General features: G+C 43.1%; 1 protein-coding gene across 4 annotated transcripts in view; it reads left to right on the forward strand.

Annotated features, from left to right (window-relative positions):
- The window catches only part of pcgf3 (polycomb group ring finger 3), a 165,141-nt gene that overhangs the window by 52,088 nt on the left and 95,314 nt on the right, over positions 1–17,739 (forward strand). For all 4 annotated transcript variants that reach the window (XM_078202053.1, XM_078202118.1, XM_078202200.1 and 1 more), the window contains one exon: positions 10,445–10,562. In XM_078202053.1, coding sequence (XP_078058179.1) covers positions 10,445–10,562 — 118 coding nt within the window. The remainder of the gene's footprint in view (positions 1–10,444; positions 10,563–17,739) is intronic.

Below are 17,739 nucleotides of genomic sequence, written 5' to 3' on the forward strand. Positions count from 1 at the left end.
CAGCCCTCTGAAAGCTCATGGCTCCAAATAAACCTGTTGGACTTTAACCTGGTGTTGTGAGATTTCATACTGTGCCCACCCTAGTCCAACGTCGACATCTCCACATCATGCCCAAAAGGATTACATTTAAGTATTATTGTCACACATAGTCTTACTGCAATGAGGTTACTGTGAAAATCCTGTAATTTTGGATTCTAAACCCCCCCCCCGGACACTGCATTACTCCAGATTAAAAATAAACATGATGGTCCATTACATTGCTTCAGCAACAGTTAGAGGACACCGGTTACAGACCAAATGGTGCCAATCCTAGGAGCTGTTTGAAAAAACCTGCAAAGAAACATGATTAAAATACATTTCTTAAAGACACAGTATCATCACACGATCCAGAGCGATAAACAAAGAAATAGACAAATGGAAAGAAACATGCTAGGAATGAGGCTTTAAAAGACAATTCCAATTTAATTAAGTTGTTAAAAATAGATACCAGACCCTTACCTTTTGTTATGATATGGCAGGTGGTAAGTGCCAAGCTGCCCAAATCTTGAAACTTGAACAAACTATTACGCTTTTCAATTTTATTTCATAGGAAGGCATCTGAAGTCAGGAGAAAGAATTTCAAACCACTTGTGAATATTTAAAGAAATAATTTGAAACATTTATTTAAAAAAAGGAAAAAATAAGAACACAAGATTACATTTTCAGTTAACAGTACTTTTGCAAACATTTTCCAAAGGATTTCTGCTGAATTAACTCCAAGCTCAACATCCTTTTAGGTACAGTCTCATAAATTTTAGTCTGTAAAAATTCCAATAATACCATAAATCTGCTGTTACTTTAGGGAAGTCTCACACAAACTTCACGCTCTCTCATTCAATACTGAGAAGCCAAAACTTGTCTCAAAACTTTGCAGCACAAACACTTTTCTCTGAGGGTAACGGTGGCTACTTCTTCATGGGTCTGTTTCCAGTACACACTACTTTAGGATTTCATAACCACGCCCACAGACAGTCTTCCATCTCTCTTTAAATATATTTCCTCTCTTTCGTCATAGAGTCATACAGTGCTGAAAAGGCCCTTTGGCCCATTATGTCTGCACTGACAATAACTATCACTAAAGGTGTGCTAATCCTATTTTCCTGCACTTGTCCCATATCCTTGTCTTTGACTCTATTGTTTTACATTCTACAGTTCTTTCAGGTTATTTTAGGGCAAAGTAAACTTGCTACTTTGCTTCATCCACTTATGATCCACACCAATTGCACATGTTCCTTTTGAAATACAATAGTTAACTTCATGTCACTTCCCTTATCTTCCTGATGTAAATTTCTATTCATGCTGACCACTGGTAGTCTATATTAGCTCTGCTCACCTCCATTTCGAACTGCTAGCTTTCACACCTAACTCCTTTTTGATGTTCTGAACCTTGAAGTCTATGCCTCCAATTTATTTCAGTTATTCACACAAGCCCGTATGTCACAGTGATATTGGGAAAATATTGAAAAATATGTTATTTGGACTCATAGAACGCTTACAGTACAGAAAGAGGCCATTCGACCCATCAAGTCTGTACCGACTACAATCTCACCCAGGCCGTATCTCGTAACCCCATACATTTACCCTGCTAATCCCCCTGACACTAAGGGTCAATTTAACGTGGCCAGTCAACCTAACCCGCACATCTTTGGACTGTGGGAGGAAACCGGAGCACCTGGAGGAAACCCACGCAGACACGGGGAGAATGTGCAAACTCCACACAGACAGCGACCCGAGGCCGGAATCAAACCCGGGTCCCTGGCGCTGTGAGGCTGCAGTGCTGACCGCTGTGCCACCGTGCCACCTCACAGTTTACAGAGATATAGGACACAAAAGCAAGGAATAAAAACAGCATATGCTGGAAACACTCAGCAGGTTTGGCAGCATTTCTGGAGCAAGAAACAGTTAGCATTTAGGTTTGTGACCTTTCATTAGAAAATTAAAAATTTTAAGATCTGTGAATAGGTGGAGGGCAGCAGAGATTAAACAACAAAAGGTCTCATGGTACAAGACCGACAAGAGTGGGGCAAAAAATACACAAACAATGTCTAGGTGAGGTGTGAATTATAGCACAGCAACTGTTTGATTAACAAAGAAACAAGAAAATGAATCAAACAATCAAAAAAGACAAAATGGAGGCAGATGTTATTGTTGTACTCAGTGTTAAGTCCAGAAGGTTGTAAGGTTTTCAATCAAGAGGATAAGCTTGCATTGAGCTTCACTGGAACACTGCAGCAGGCCAAGGACAGAAATCAGAGTGGGAGCAAGGTGGAGAATTGCAAGGACAGGTGTCTGGAAGCTCAGTTTATACTTGGGGACTGATTGGCAGTGTTCTGCAACGTGGTCACCCAATCTACATTTGTTCTCTCCGATGTTGGGGAAACTACATCATGAGCAGAGGAACAGTGAACAAAAATGAAAGAAATACAAATTTTTTTTGAAAGGACTGTTTGGAGCATTGAAGAGAAAAGGTGAAGAGGCAGGTCTCTTAGACTTGCACGGCACAGTGCTGTAGAAAAGGAAGGGGGTGTTGTGGGAGATTAAGAATTGGACCAAGATATTGCAGAGAGGGAATGGCTCCTTGGAAATGCAGGAAGTAGTGGGGAGGGTAGGACGTGTTTGGTGGTGACATCGTGCTGGATGTAGTGAAAATGGTGGAGGGTACAGAAGAGGTTTACCAGGATGTTGCCTGGTCTGAAGGATATTAGCTATGAGGAGAGGTTGGATAAACTCGTTTTGTTCTATGTTCTATGTTCTCGCTGGAATGATGGAGGTTGAGGGGCAACCTGATAGAGGTTTACAAGATTATGAGTGGCATGGGCAGCTCTTTCCTAGGGTAGAAAAGTCAACTACTAGGGGACGTAGGTTTAAGGTGCATGGGGATAAGTTTAGAGGAGATGTGCAAGGCAAGTTTTTTTACACCGGGTGGTCAGTGTCTGGAACGCACTGTCTGGGGAGGTGGTGGGAGCAGATATGATAGTAGCATTTAAGGGACATCTGGACGAATACATGACTAGGATGGGAATGGAAGGATATGGACTTAGTAAGTGCATACGGTTTTAGTTTAGGCAGGCATCATGATCGGCACAGGCTTGGAGGGCTAAAGGGCCTGTTCCTGTGCCGTACTGTTCTTTGTGATACATTACATTATTGTATGCTTTTTCGGTTTTACATTGCTCTTTGCTCTTTTTTGGCAAGTAGAGCTCCTACCTCTTACAAGTATAAACAGGGTATGTATGATGACTTCTTTTGGCACCTCTCACTGTCATTTTACTCATTTGCCCAGTTTATTGAAGATTGTCTCTGTTTTGTACATTGAAGTCAACTGTACCTAAATCTAGATTTTTTTTGTAGCTGTTATACATTTTTTCCTTTCAAATCCTACATTGAAATGGATCATGTTAAGATTGTATCAGATAAATAAATGTTCATGCACTGTTAGGTCATTAACTAAATCTGGCACATTATGCCTTTCTAAATCTACATGGCATACTCCCTTGTTGTTGTGGGAGTTGTTGCACAAAACTATCCTGAACACACTCTAAAATTAATTATTTTTCTGTCATGAGCTAGTTTCCTGTCCAGATCTATCCCATTTTGTTTTGTGATGTGTAATACCATAGGGCACTAACTGCTAAGTACAATAACAGTTTGATGTAATCTTAATTTGAACAGACCTGAAAAAACAAATGTTGATTCCTTCAGAATTACTGATAGGGGGACTTTGCAAATCAATAATTTTAAAAATCTCAATTATTAGCTTTTGGGTCTTGGCCATAAATTGACTTCTACAATCTACATTTGATAGCTAAATCTCTAAGAAGTCAACTGGGTAAACGTGAATTAAGTGAGAATGCACATGAGGTATTAGAGCTGAAGCTAACTAGGTAGGTCTATGATTCGAGAGCTGTTTGATTACATTAGCCTATTATTGTTTGTGTAATACAATGGAAAATGCACAAAAATAGGGCCTCTTAAGAAAGAGGCTGGTTAGGCAGGGGTTGTTTTACTTAGAGTGGAGAAGACTGAGGGGGGGACATGATCGAGGTGTACAAAATTATGAGGGCTGTAGATAGGAAGAAACTTCTCCCCGAAGTAGAGGGGTCAATAACCAGGGAGTATAGATTTGAGGTAAGGGACAGAAGATTTAGAGTTTTGAGGAAAACCCCTTTTCACCCAGAGGGTGGTGGGAATCTGGAACTCACTGCCTGAAAGAGTGGTAGAGGCGGGAACCCTTGCAACATTTAAGAAGCATTTAAATGAACACTTGAAACACCATAGCATAGAAGACGATGGACCAAGTGCTGGAAAATGGGATTAGAACGGATAGGTACACGATGGCCAGTGCAGACACAATGGGCCGAAGGGTCACTTTTGGTACTAAGAGTCTGTGACTTTATGGATCGATCAAGATCATAACGTGCTTTATCTGTATTATTTTTAAGTATATGGTCAGCTAGGTATGTGTATTAAAGTGTTGTGAAGTTGAGTTGCTTCAATCTTGCATAGATGGCATGACTGTTACTGGGCCAATAATTCAGAGGCCTGGAATAATGACCTGGGCACATCCCACCACAGTGGCAGGGGGAATTCAAATTCAGTTAATTAAATAAGTCTAGAATTAAAAAGGGAGTCTCCGATGGTGACCACAAAATTACCAGTTTGTCATAAAAAATCTGATTCATATCCTTCAGGGGAGAAAATCTGCCACCCTTGCAATAAAGTTGAATCTTAACTGCCTTCTAGAAAGCCTAGGGAATTAGTCAATTGCATTTGAGAAAGTGGCAGAACATCACCCTTTCAGAGTTCGTTAGGGATGGGCAATAGATGCACATTGAATGAACGATTTAAAAAAAATATTGCTGAAAAAAGACATAATTTAAAAACTTTTCACCATGTCATCACCAGGACAGCTATGAAGATAAACCATCAGTAAAGGTGTTATGATGGCAATGGGGAATTGTCAACAGGTCTCCCCATGGGCCTCATAGAATACAAACTCCCCTATTAATTGGGTGGAGCTCGCCCAATGGGGAACAAGCAGGGTGTGCAGGAGGGAGTTTAAAACCAACTGGTTCCAATCAGGCTGCCAGTTGAAAGATTTGAAGGAGTGAAGAACTAAATCCAGATGATTCTGAATTTGAGATTTCTCAAATTAAATTCGATAATTAGAAAGTTATCCTATCTTCGGAGGAAAATCAAAATGACCTGCAAGAGTTATTAAAATCACATGGAGCGATATGTGGGAATAAACTGAAAAGTACTGAAATAGCTATGCATGATGTAGATGTGGGAAATGCTGTTCCAATTAAACAACATCCTGAGAGGCTTAGCCCTCTAAAGTTGGCACAGGTTCAAAAGGAGATTGAAAGCATGCTGAGTTGCAGTGAGTGGAGCTCACCCATATTGATGGTACTGAAACCAGATGGTGCCCAATGATTGTGTGTGGACTATAGAAAGGTTAATACAGTTACAAAATCAGATTCCTATCCTATTCCTCAACTGGAGGACTGCATTGAAAGGGTGGGACAAGTAACTTTTATCTCCAAATTTGACTTATTCAAAGGACACTGGCAGGTATCTTTATCGGAAAGAGCGAAGGAGACTTCAGGTTTGTACCAGTTCAAAATCATAGCATTTGGAATGAAAAATGCCCCAGCCACATTTCAAAGATTAACCAACAAGGTCATTTCAGGATTAGCAAATTGTGTAGTGTACATAGACAACCTGGTGATTTTTAGTCAGATGTGGAAAGAACATTTAGAGCACCTAGTGGAATAGTTCGATCGACTTCAGGGGCGGGCTTGGTGGTAAACCTGGCTAAGAGTGAGTTTAGAAAAGCCTAAGTCACGTTCCTTGGCCATACAATTGGACATGGACAAATGGCCCCATGGGCTGTGAAGGCAAAGGTTATTAGGGAGTTCCCAATACCATTGACGAAAAGGGAACTACTGAGATTTCTGGGCTTGAGTGGTTTTTACAGGAAATTTGTGCTGAATTTTAGCAGCATCGTTGCTCCACTGACTGACCTGCTGAAGAAATGTAGTAAATTTCAGTGGATGGTGGAGTGTCAGCAGGCATTTGACAGCCTGAAAGCTGTGTTAACCACTGCCTGCCCCTGTGTTAACCACTGCCTGCCCCTGTGTTAACCACCAAGTTACGCAAAACCATTCAAGGTGGCCATTGATGTGTGTGATGTGGGTGTCGGTGCCGTACTATTACAAGAAGGCAATGAGAGAATCAAATGGCTTATTGGGTATTTTTACAAAAAGCTAAATGATCATCAGAAAAAATATTCAACCATTGAGAAAGAGACCTTGAGTTTGGTGCTGATCTTGCAACATTTTATCATTTATGTTGCCAGTAATTCATTTGAGATGATTGTGTAGAGATAGATAGGTTCTTGATTAATAAGGGGATCAGGGGTTATGGAGAAAAGGCAGGAGAATGGGAATGAGAAAAATATCAGCCATGATTGAATGGCAGAGCAGACTCGATGGGCCGAGTGCCGAATTCTGCTCCTATGTCTTATGACCTTTTGGTGTAAACTGATCACAATCCATTGACGCTTTTGAAGAAATTTAAGAATGAAAATGCAAGACAGTTTAGATGGAGTTTATTATTGCAGCCATTTGATTTGAAAATTATACATGTGGCAGGAAGAGAGAGTGTGTTTGTCGATGCTTTGTCACGCATTTGATGAAAGAGGAAGGAATGTTCGATGATGGAAGACAAACACTCAAATGGACTATTCTACTGTTATGTTTGCATGTTTTGATTTTATAAAATGTACGTATAACTAATGTAGAGGACTAGTAGAGTGGAACTGAAAGGTTTTGAAATATGAAGCCATCTTTGAATATTGATGGTTCCTTTTTCTCGTAAGGGGGAGGTGTGATGGTACTGTGCCTTTAAAGAATATCTCTGTAGGATGGTTTGTCGGCACTGTGTTGTCTATAGTGGTGTCCATTATTGTTACTGAGGCAGTATAATTGATATGTTGATTTTAATCTGAACAAATGCAATATTCTGTGGTTTTAATGTTTTCCTTATGATTGCAGAGTAGAGCTTGATTTGGGATAATTGACAGGTCAGGTGATATGCCTGGGCCAGCCATTTTTCTCAGTATTCCAGTTTTTAGTTTCCTCTTCAGAAGCAGCTTGAAGCTGAGAGAAGCAACAGTGGTTTTTTTCTCTCTCTGGAGTTGGAGTTTTTGCTTTTAAAAAAAATTTATTTGTGGGACACGGGTGTTGCTGGCTGGGCCCAGCATTTATAACCCATCCCTACTTGCCCTTGGAGGGCAGTTGAAAGGCAACCACATTACTGTGGCTCTGGAGTCACATGTAGGCCAGACCAGTAAAGGATAGCAGATTTCTTTCCCTAAAGGACATTAGTAAACCAGATGGGTTTTTCTGACAATAGATAAAAGTTTCATGGTCATCAGTAGATTCTTAATTCCAGATTTTTAAAATTGAATTCAAGTTGACCATCTGTTGTGGCAGGATTCGAACCTGGGTCCCCAGAAGATTAGCTGGGTTTCTGGATTAATAGTCTAATGATAATACCACTAGCCCATCACCTCCGCAATATTTAAGTGTAATGAGGCGACCAGAACTGAGCACAGTACTCCAAGTGGGGTCTGACGAGGGTCTTATATAGCTGCATCATTATCCCCGGACTCCTAAACTCAATCCCTCGATTGATAAAGGCCAGCACACCATACGCCTTCTTAACCACCTCCTGGGACATTGCTTTACATTGGAACAACAGAGATAGCCAGGTGTTAGGAGTTACAATCATGTTTAAGCCTTGTAATTGGTAAAAGTTATGTTAATTCTTTTGTTATATTTTAACTGTGGTCTTAAACAACTTTGTTTGATAAAAGCTTCCTAGTGGGTCACTTGAATCATACCTGGAGTGAAACACATTATGCTCACCTGTGTGAAATTCAAATGTAAAACTTAGGATCTGGCTAACTTCACAAATACCTGGGGCCTCTGGCCTGGGTCTTAACACACGTTTGACCTCAGCTAGAGTATTGTCATAGAGTCTTAGAGGTTTACAACATGGAAACAGGCCCTTCAGTGCAACTTGTCCATGCTGTCCTTTTTTTAAACCCCTAAGCTAGTCCCAATTGCCCGGGTTTGGCCCATATCCCTCTATACCCATCTTACCCATGTAACTGTCTAAATGCTTTTTAAAAGACAAAATTGTACCCACCTTTTATACTATCTCTGGCAGTTTGTTCCAGACACTCACCAGCCTCTGTGAAAAAATTGCCCCTCTGGACCCTTTTGTATCTCTCCCTTCTCACCTTAAACCTATGCCCTCTAGTTTTAGATTCCCCTATCTTTGGGATAAGATATTGACTATCTAGCTGATCTATGCCCCTCATTATTTATAGACCACTATAAGATCACCCCTTAGCCTCCTACGCTCCAGAGAAAAAAGTCCCAGTCTATCCAGCCTCTCCTTATAACTCAAACCATCAAGTCCCGGTAGCATCCTAGTAAATCTTTTCTGTACTCTTTCTAGTTTAATAATATCCCTTCTATATTAGGGTGACCAGAACTGCACACAGTATTCCAAGTGTGGCCTTACCAATGTCTTGTACAACTTCAACAAGTCGTCCAAACTCCTGTATTCAATGTTCTGACCAATGAAACCTTCACCACTCTGTCCACCTGTGACACCACTTTCAAGGAGCTATGCACCCTGTACCCCTAGATCTGTTTGTTCTATAACTCTCCCCAACACCCTACCATTAACTGAGTAAGTCCTCCCCTGGTTCGATCGACCAAAATGCATCACCTTGCATTTATCTAAATTAAACTCCATCTGCCATTGGTCAGCCACTGGCCCAATTGATCAAGATCCCTTTGCAATCCTAGATAACCTTCACTGTCCACTATGCCACCAATCTTGATGTCATCTGCAAACTTACTAACCATTCTCTCATTAGAGAGAAGAAGGTTAAGAGGTGACTTAATAGAGGCATACAAGATGATCAGAGGATTAGATAGGGTGGATAGTGAGAGCCTTTTTCCTCGGATGGTGATAGCTAGCACGAGGGGACATAGCTTTAAATTGAGGGGTGAGAGATATAGGACAGATGTTAGAGGTAGGTTCTTTACTCAGAGAGTAGTAAGGGCGTGGAATGCCCTGCCTGCAGCAGTAGTGGACTCGTCAACATTAAGAGCATTCAAATGGTCATTGGATAAACATATGGATGATATTGGAATAGTGTAGATTAGAGGGGCTTTAGATTGGTTCCACTGGTCGGCGCAACATCGAGGGCCGAAGGGCCTGTACTGCGCTGTAATGTTCTATGTTCTATGCCTCCTAAATTCTCATCCAAATCATTAATATAAATAACAAATAACAGTGGGCCCAGCATCGATCCCTGAGGCACACCGCTGGTCACAGGCCGCCAGTTTGAAAAACAACCCTCTACAACCACCCTCTGTGTTCTGTCATCAAGCCAATTTTATATCCATTTGGCTACCTCACCCATGAGATTTAACCTTATGCAACAACCTACCATGGGGTACCTTGTCAAAGGTCTTCCTAAAATCCATGTAGACAACATCAACTGCACTGCCCTCATCCACCTTCTTGGTTACCCCTTCAAAAAACTCAATCAAATTTGTGAGACATGATTTTCCACTCACAAAGCCATGCTGACTGTCCCTAATCAGTCCTTGCCTCTCTAAGTGCCTGTAGATCCCGTGTCTCAGAATAGCTTCTAACAACTTACCCACTACAGATGGGTAGCCTGTTGTTCCCAGGCTTTTCCCTGCAGCCCTTCTTAAATAAAGGCATCTGGTTCTGGATGCCCCACATCAGGAATGATGTGAAGGCATCAGAGGGGGTGCTGAAAAGATCTACGGGAATTGTTTTGGGGGTAAGGAACATCAGTTATGACAGTTTGGAGAAGTTGGGACGCTTTTCCTTGGAGAAAAGAAAGCCGAGAGGAGATTTGATAGAGGTATTGAAAACCATGAGGGGTCTAGGCAGAGTAGATAGAAACTGTTCCCACTCATGAAAGGATTGAGAATGAGAGAGCACAGATTTAAAGTTTATTTGTAAATGAAGCAAAAGCTATATGCAGAAAATGTTTTTCATATAGCAAATGGTTAGGTTCTAGAATGCACTGCCTGAGAATTTGGTGGAAACAGCTTCAATTGAGGCATTCAAGAGGGAATTGATTGTGGTTCGAGGAGAGCCTGGAGAATGGCACGGGATGAAATGCTCATTTGGAAAGCCAGTGCAGACTAAATGGGCCGAATGGCCTTGTGTGCTGAAGCAATTCTGTAGTAGTATACTTTGAGATTTTCCTCAATTGCTGTTTGTTTTCTATTTAAAAATGTAACATTTTTATTTGAAACTGTTATTTGTTTGTTTTTAGGGTTCGAAGATGTTGACTAGGAAGATAAAGCTGTGGGACATTAATGCTCACATCACATGTCGACTTTGCAATGGATATTTGATTGATGCCACCACAGTCACAGAGTGCCTACATACTTGTACGTATCAGAATAAAATTGTTCAAGGTTTAACTAATTGCTTAATGATGCAGAGGTGTGAATTTACTTATTTCTTAAAAAAAGGCTAGTCACAGTCTGATCTAGCAACTCTGTGAAAAGTTGAACTGTTAACTTTCTACATCAGAGGGAGGAGTAATTACTGACACATTTGTAAATGAGCAGATGAAAACCAAAAAGAAAAACTTGTCTTATTTCCATGTCTCGATTTGTCTCCGTTTGTGAAGTAACTCATTTCAAATGGTTGGCAGCTGGCTTGCCAACTAAATGATGTACCTTTCTTGCCTGTGGTCTGTTTTTTGTGAACTGTTAAGACTGTTTTTCTCTCTTTAGATATAGATGTACCTGCTGTTTTGTCCAGAATGTTTATTTCCAGCTTATTTGGCTTGAAAAACACTTTTGATGTATTTCAGGTGTTAAATTATATTGATGGTAACAAGTTTAATTTTAATTCTAAATATAGCCACTAGATGGAGCTGCCTTATCACTCTGGGAGTTAGTGAAACGCAGTTCTTTGTTTTGTACAAATTACACTCTTTGGTAAGAGAACAGTGGTTAGCACTGCTGCTTCTAGTGCTGCCAAATAAACCTGTTGGACTTTAACCTGGTGTTGTGAGACTTCGTACTGTGCCCACCCCAGTCCAACGCCGGCATCTCCACATCATGGCTTCGCAGCACCAGGGACCCGGGTTCGATTCCCGGCTTGGGTCACTGTCTGTGTGGAGTTTGCATGTTCTCCCCATGTCTGTGTGGGTTTCCTCCGGGTGCTCTGGTTTCCTCCCACAGTCTGAAAGACGTGCTGGTTAGGTGCATTGGCCGTGCTAAATTCTCCCTCAGTGTTACCCAAACAGGCAGTGGAGTGTGGCGACTGGGGGATTTTCACAGTAACTTCATTGCAGTGTTAATGTAAGCCTACTTGTGACACCAATAAATAAATAAACAAAGTAAGAAGTGGGTTAAGAAACATCAGTTCTATGTGCTGGGGAATCCAGCATGATGATATGTCATCGAGAACTCTGGTTAAATTGAATAAAAGTGTTTGCAAAACTTTTCTCCACAGAGGTTTAAGAGAAAGTGAAAAGGGGGAATTTAATCTGTGGTGCATTCCCGATCAGGGTGACACTTCTCCTTTCACATTGGGAGCTGGCACCCACACGATTCATATGAAAATTTGAAGGGCACAATCAGCGCATAAAACACACAATTTGGGGATGGGGCAAATTGGAGAATTCTGACATCAGTCTGGGCAGGGGCCTTCAACAGTTCAGGAAACTCCATATTCCAAAAGATATCTGAATTGTGAGAGCTCACTGAGAAGTAAGACCTGCAGGATTCTTTCCCTGTGGTTGCAGACTTGTTGGACATTTATAGAGTGGAATATCTTGTGGTTCCTATGTGCTGCTGGCTTTTCTGAAGAAGCTGTAATGACAGCATGAGTGCAGTCAATTGCCACTAGCATTCGAGGGGAACGAGTGGTGGCCACGAACCCATCATCCTGCCCACCTGGCTGTCATCTGTGGTCAACCTAGGAATTAAGTTAAATTAATAGCAAGAAGTGATATAGGATTAGAAGGCATAGAATCTCTGTGGGTAGAGTTGAGGAATCACAAAGGTAAAAAGACCCTGATGGGAGTTATGTACAGCCCCCCGAACAGTAGTCAGGATGTGGGGCAGAAAATAAATCAGGAGATAGAAAAGGCATCTAAAAAAGGCAATATTACAATAATCATGAGGGACTTCAATATGCAGGTGGACTGGGAAAATCAGGTAGGTAGTGGATCCCAAGAAAAGGAATTTGTGGAATGTCTAAGAGATGGTTTTTTGGAGCAGCTTGTGACAGAGCCTACTAGGGAACAGGCAATTCTGGATTTGGTGGTGTGTAATGAGGCAGACTTGATTAGGTAACTTAAGATGAAGGAACCCTTAGGGAGCATTGACTACAATATGATAGAATTTACCCTGCAGTTTGAGAGGGAGAAGCTGGAATCAGATGTAACGGTATAACAATTATATAAAGGTAATGACAAAGACCTGAAGGAGGAGCTGGCCAGAGTTGATTGGAAAGGGAGCCGAGCAGGGAAGACAGTGGAACAGCAATGGCAGGAGATTTTGAGAGTTATTCAGGAGGCACAACAGAAATTCATCCCAAGGAGGAGGAAACATGCTAAGGAGAGGACGAGGCATCCATGGCTGACAAGGGTAGTCAAGGACAGCATAAAAGCAAAAAAAAAGCAGACAAAGTGGCGAGGATTAGTGGGAAGCCAGAGGATTGGGAAGCCTTTAAAAGCGAGCAGAGGACAACTAAAAAAGCAATAAGGGGTGAGAAGATGAAATATGAGTCTAAGCTTGCTAGTAATATAAAAGAAGATGGGAAGAGTTTTTTTCAACATATACATGGTAAGAGAGAGGCAAAAGTAGCCATTGGACCACTGGAAAATGAGGCTGGAGAAGTGATAATAGGAAACAAAGCAATGGCAGAGGAACTGAATAGTTACTTTGCATCAGTCTTCACGGTGGAAGACACCAGTGGGATGCCAGAGCTTCAGGAGAGTCAGGGGGCACAGTGAGTGTAGTGGCCATCACTAAGGAGAAGGTTCTGGGAAAACTGAGAGGTCTGAAGGTGGATAAATCACCTGGACCGGATGGACTACACCCCAGGGTTCTAAAAGAGATAGCTGAGGAAATTGTGGAGGCATTGGTGGTGATCTTTCGGGAATCACTGGAGGCAGGGAGGGTACCAGAGAACTGGAAAGTAGCGAATGTAACACGGCTGTTTAAGAAGGGAGGGAGGCAGCAGATGGGAATTATAGGCTGGTTAGCCTGACTTTGGTCATTGGCAAGATTTTAGAGTCCAGTATTAAAGATGAGATTGCGGAATACTTGGAAATGCATGATAAAATAGGACTGAGTCAGCATGGCTTCGTCAAGGGGAGGTCATGTCTGACAAATCTGTTAGAGTTCTTTGAGGAGGTAACAAGGAAGTTAGATAAAGGAGAACCAGTGGACAAGATTTATTTAGATTTCCAGAAGACCTTTGACAAGTGCCGCATAGGAGACTGTTAAATAAGTGCCCATGGTGTTAAGGGTAAGATCCTGGCATGGATAGAGGATTGGCTGACTGGCAGAGGGCAGAGAGTGGAGAAAAAGGGGTCTTTTTCAGGATGGCAGCCGATGACTAGTGGTGTGCCTCAGGGATCGGTGCTGGGACTACAACTTTTCACAATATACACTAATGATTTGGAGGAAGGAACTGAAAGCACTGTTGCTAAGTTTGCAGATGATACAAAGATATGTAGAGGGACAGGTAGTATTGAGGAAGCAGGGGGGCTGCAGAAGGACTCGGACAGGTTAGGAGAGTGGGCAAAGAAGTGGCAGATGGAATGCAATGTGGAAAAGTGTGAGGTTATGTACTTTGGAAGGAGGAATGGGGGCATAGACTATTTTCTAAATGGGAAAATGCTTAGTAAGTCAGAAACACAAAGGGACTTGGGAGTCATTGTTCAAGATTTTCTTGAGGTTAACGTGCAGGTTCTGTTGGCAGTTAGGAAGCAAATGCAATGTTAGCATTCATGTCGAGAGGGCAAGAATACAGGAGCAGGGATGTATTCCTGAGGCTGTATAAGTCTCTGGTCAGACCCCATTTGGAGTATTGTGAGCAGTTTTGGGCCCCGTATCTAAGGAAGGATGTGCTGGCCTTGGAAAGGGTCCAGAGGAGGTTCACAAGAATGATCCCTGGAATGAAGAGCTTGTCGTATGAGGAACAGTCAAGGACTCTGGGTCTGTACTCGGAGTTTAGAAGGATATGGGGGATCTTATTGAAACTTACAGGATACTGCGAGGTCTGGATAGAGTGGACGTGGAGAGGATGTTTCCACTAGTAGGAAAAACTAGAACCAGAGGGCACAACCTCAGGCTAAAGGGACAATCCTTTAAAACAGAGATGAGGAGGAATTTCTTCAGCCAGAGAATGGTGAATCTGTGGAACTTTTTGCCGCAGAAGGCTGTGACGGCCAGGTCATTGAGTGTCTTTAAGACAAAGAGGGGGATAGGTTCTTGACTAATAAGGGGAGCAGGGGTTATGGGGAAACGGCAGGAGAATGGGGATGAGAAAAATATCAGCCATGGTTGAATGGTGGAGCAGACTCGATGGGCCGAGTGGCCTAATTCTGCTCCTATGTGTTATGGTCTTTTGGTCTAACCTGATTGGCTCAACAGAAGTTTCCAGTGGATACCACTTTGATCCACCTGTGTGTGTGTCGCAGTCTGCAAACTGCCATTCCTATCACTCAGACAGTCTGCAAACTGCCATTCTATCACTCAGACAGTCTGCAAACTGCCATTCTATCACTCAGACAGTCTGCAAACTGCCATTCTATCACTCAGACAGTCTGCAAACTGCCATTCTATCACTCAGACAGTCTGCAAACTGCCATTCTATCACTCAGACAGTCTGCAAACTGCCATTCTATCACTCAGACAGTCTGCAAACTGCCATTCTATCACTCAGACAGTCTGCAAACTGCCATTCCTATCACCCATGCAGCCCTGGAAGCAGCCTGTGGCAAAACATTGAGGGCTGCAGTCACTTTGAGGGCCACAGGTAAGGGGGCTGCTGCCAAATCCATGTGACTCTTTCAAAATGTCATCGATATGGATTTCAGTAAGGCATTTGACAAAGTCCCTCATGGTTAAGAAGGTTAAGGCTCATGGGATACAAGGAGAGGTGGCTAGATGGGTAGAAAACTGGCTTGGCCACAGGAGACAGAGGGTAGCAGTCGAAGGGTCTTTTTCCGGCTGGAGGTCTGTGACCAGTGGTGTTCCGCAGGGCTCTGTACTAGGACCTCTGCTATTTGTGATATATATAAATGATTTGGAAGAAGGTGTAACTGGTGTAATCAGCAAGTTTGCGGATGACACGAAGATGGCTGGACTTGCGGATAGCGATGAGCATTGTCGGACAATACAGCAGGATATAGATAGGCTGGAACATTGGGCGGAGAAATGGCAGATGGAATTTAATCCAGATAAATGTGAAGTGATGCATTTTAGAAGAACTAATGTAGGGGGGAGTTATACAATGAATGGCAGAGCCATCAAGAGTATAGAAACACAGAGGGACCTAGGTGTGCAAGTCCACAAATCCTTGAAGGTGGCAACACAGGTGGAGAAGGTGGTGAAGAAGGCATATGGTATGCTTGACTTTATAGGACGGGGTATAGAGTATAAAAGCTGGAGTCTGATGTTGCAGCTGTATAGAACGCTGGTTAGGCCACATTTGGAGTACTGCGTCCAGTTCTGGTCGCCGCACTACCAGAAGGACGTGGAGGCTTTAGAGAGAGTGTAGAGAAGGTTTACCAGGATGTTGCCTGGTATGGAGGGTCTTAACTATGAGGAGAGATTGGGTAAACTGGGCTTGTTCTCCCTGGAAAGACGGAGAATGAGGGGAGACCTAATAGAGGTGTACAAGATTATGAAGGATATAGATAGGGTGAACAGTGGGAAGCTTTTTCCCAGGTCGGAGGTGAGGATCACGAGGGGTCACGGGTTTAAGGTGAGAGGGGGGAGGTATAACTCAGATATTAGAGGGACGTTTTTTACACAAAGAATGGTGGGGGCCTGGAATGCGCTGCCAAGTAAGGTGGTGGAGGCAGACACGCTGGCATCGTTTAAGACTTGCGTGGATAGTCACATGAGCAGTCTGGGAATGGAGGGATACAAACGAATGGTCTAGTTGGACCAATGAGCGGCACAGACTTGGAGGGCCGAAGGGCCTGTTTCCTGTGCTGTACTGTTCTTTGTTCTTTGTTCAAAAGGATTGGACAAATTTCAATGACTGCTTTCTGGGGCTGCCTCGTGTGCCTCTGAAATTGCCCCTCGAACATCCGGAGGTAGTTTGTCCATTCCTGAAGACAGGTGTCATTGACCTTGTCCTCTGATGCCTTCCTTGGATGGCTGCCTCCTGACCACCCTTTGGTGCTGCTTGCTGCTAGACGTGCAGGCTCAGTTGACTGGAAAAAGTTCTCCATTGTTGCATCCTCTACTGTGCCCAAGGTTATGGGAATGTTGGGTGTATGAACAAAGAACAATACAGCACAGGAACAGGAACAGGCCCGTCGGCCCTCCAAGCCCGCGCCGCTCCCTGGTCCAAACTAGACCATTCTTTTGTATCCCTCCATTCCCACTCTGTTCGTGTGGCTATCTCGATAAGTCTTAAACGTTCCCTGTGTGTCCGCCTCCACCACCTTGCCCGGCAGCGCATTCCAGGCCCCCACCACCCTCTGTGTAAAGTACGTCCTTCTGATATCCGTGTTAAAACTCCTCCCCCCCCCCCCCCCCCCCACCTTGAACTTATGACCCCTCGTGAACGTAACCACCGACCTGGGAAAAAGCTTCCCACCGTTCACCCTATCTATGCCTTTCATAATTTTATACACCTCTATTAGGTCACCCCTCATCCTCCGTCTTTCCAGGGAGAACAACCCCAGTTTACCCAATTTCCCCTCATAACTAAGCCCCTCCATACCAGGCAACATCCTGGTAAACCTCCTCTGCACTCTCTCTAAAGCCTCCACGTCCTTCTGGTAGTGTGGCGACCAGAACTGGACGCAGTATTCCAAATGCGGCCGAACCAACGTTCTATACAACTGCAACATCAGACCCCAACTTTTATACTCTATGCCCCGTCTTATAAAGGCAAGCATGCCATATGCCTTATTCACTACCTTCTCCACCTGTGACATCACCTTCAAGGATCAGTGGACTTGCACACCCAGGTCCCTCTGCGTATCTACACCCTTTATGGTTCTGCCATTTATCGTATAGCTCCCCCCTACGTTAGTTCTACCAAAATGCATCACTTCGCATTTATCTGGATTGAACTCCATCTGCCATTTCTTTGCCCAAATTTCCAGCCTATCTATATCCTTCTGTAGCCTCTGACAATGGTTCCTCACTATCTGCAAGTCCAGCCATTTTCGTGTCGTCTGCAAACTTACTGATCACCCCAGTTACACCTTCTTCCAGATCGTTTATATAAATCACAAACAGCAGAGGTCCCAATACAGAGCCCTGCGGAACACCACTAGTTACAGGCATCCAGCCGGAAAATGACCCTTCCACTACCACCCTCTGTCTTCTGTGACTAAGCCACCTCCCCCTT

The sequence above is a fragment of the Mustelus asterias genome, chromosome 1 (assembly GCF_964213995.1).
Source record: "Mustelus asterias chromosome 1, sMusAst1.hap1.1, whole genome shotgun sequence".
NCBI classification, from domain to species: Eukaryota; Metazoa; Chordata; class Chondrichthyes; order Carcharhiniformes; family Triakidae; genus Mustelus; species Mustelus asterias.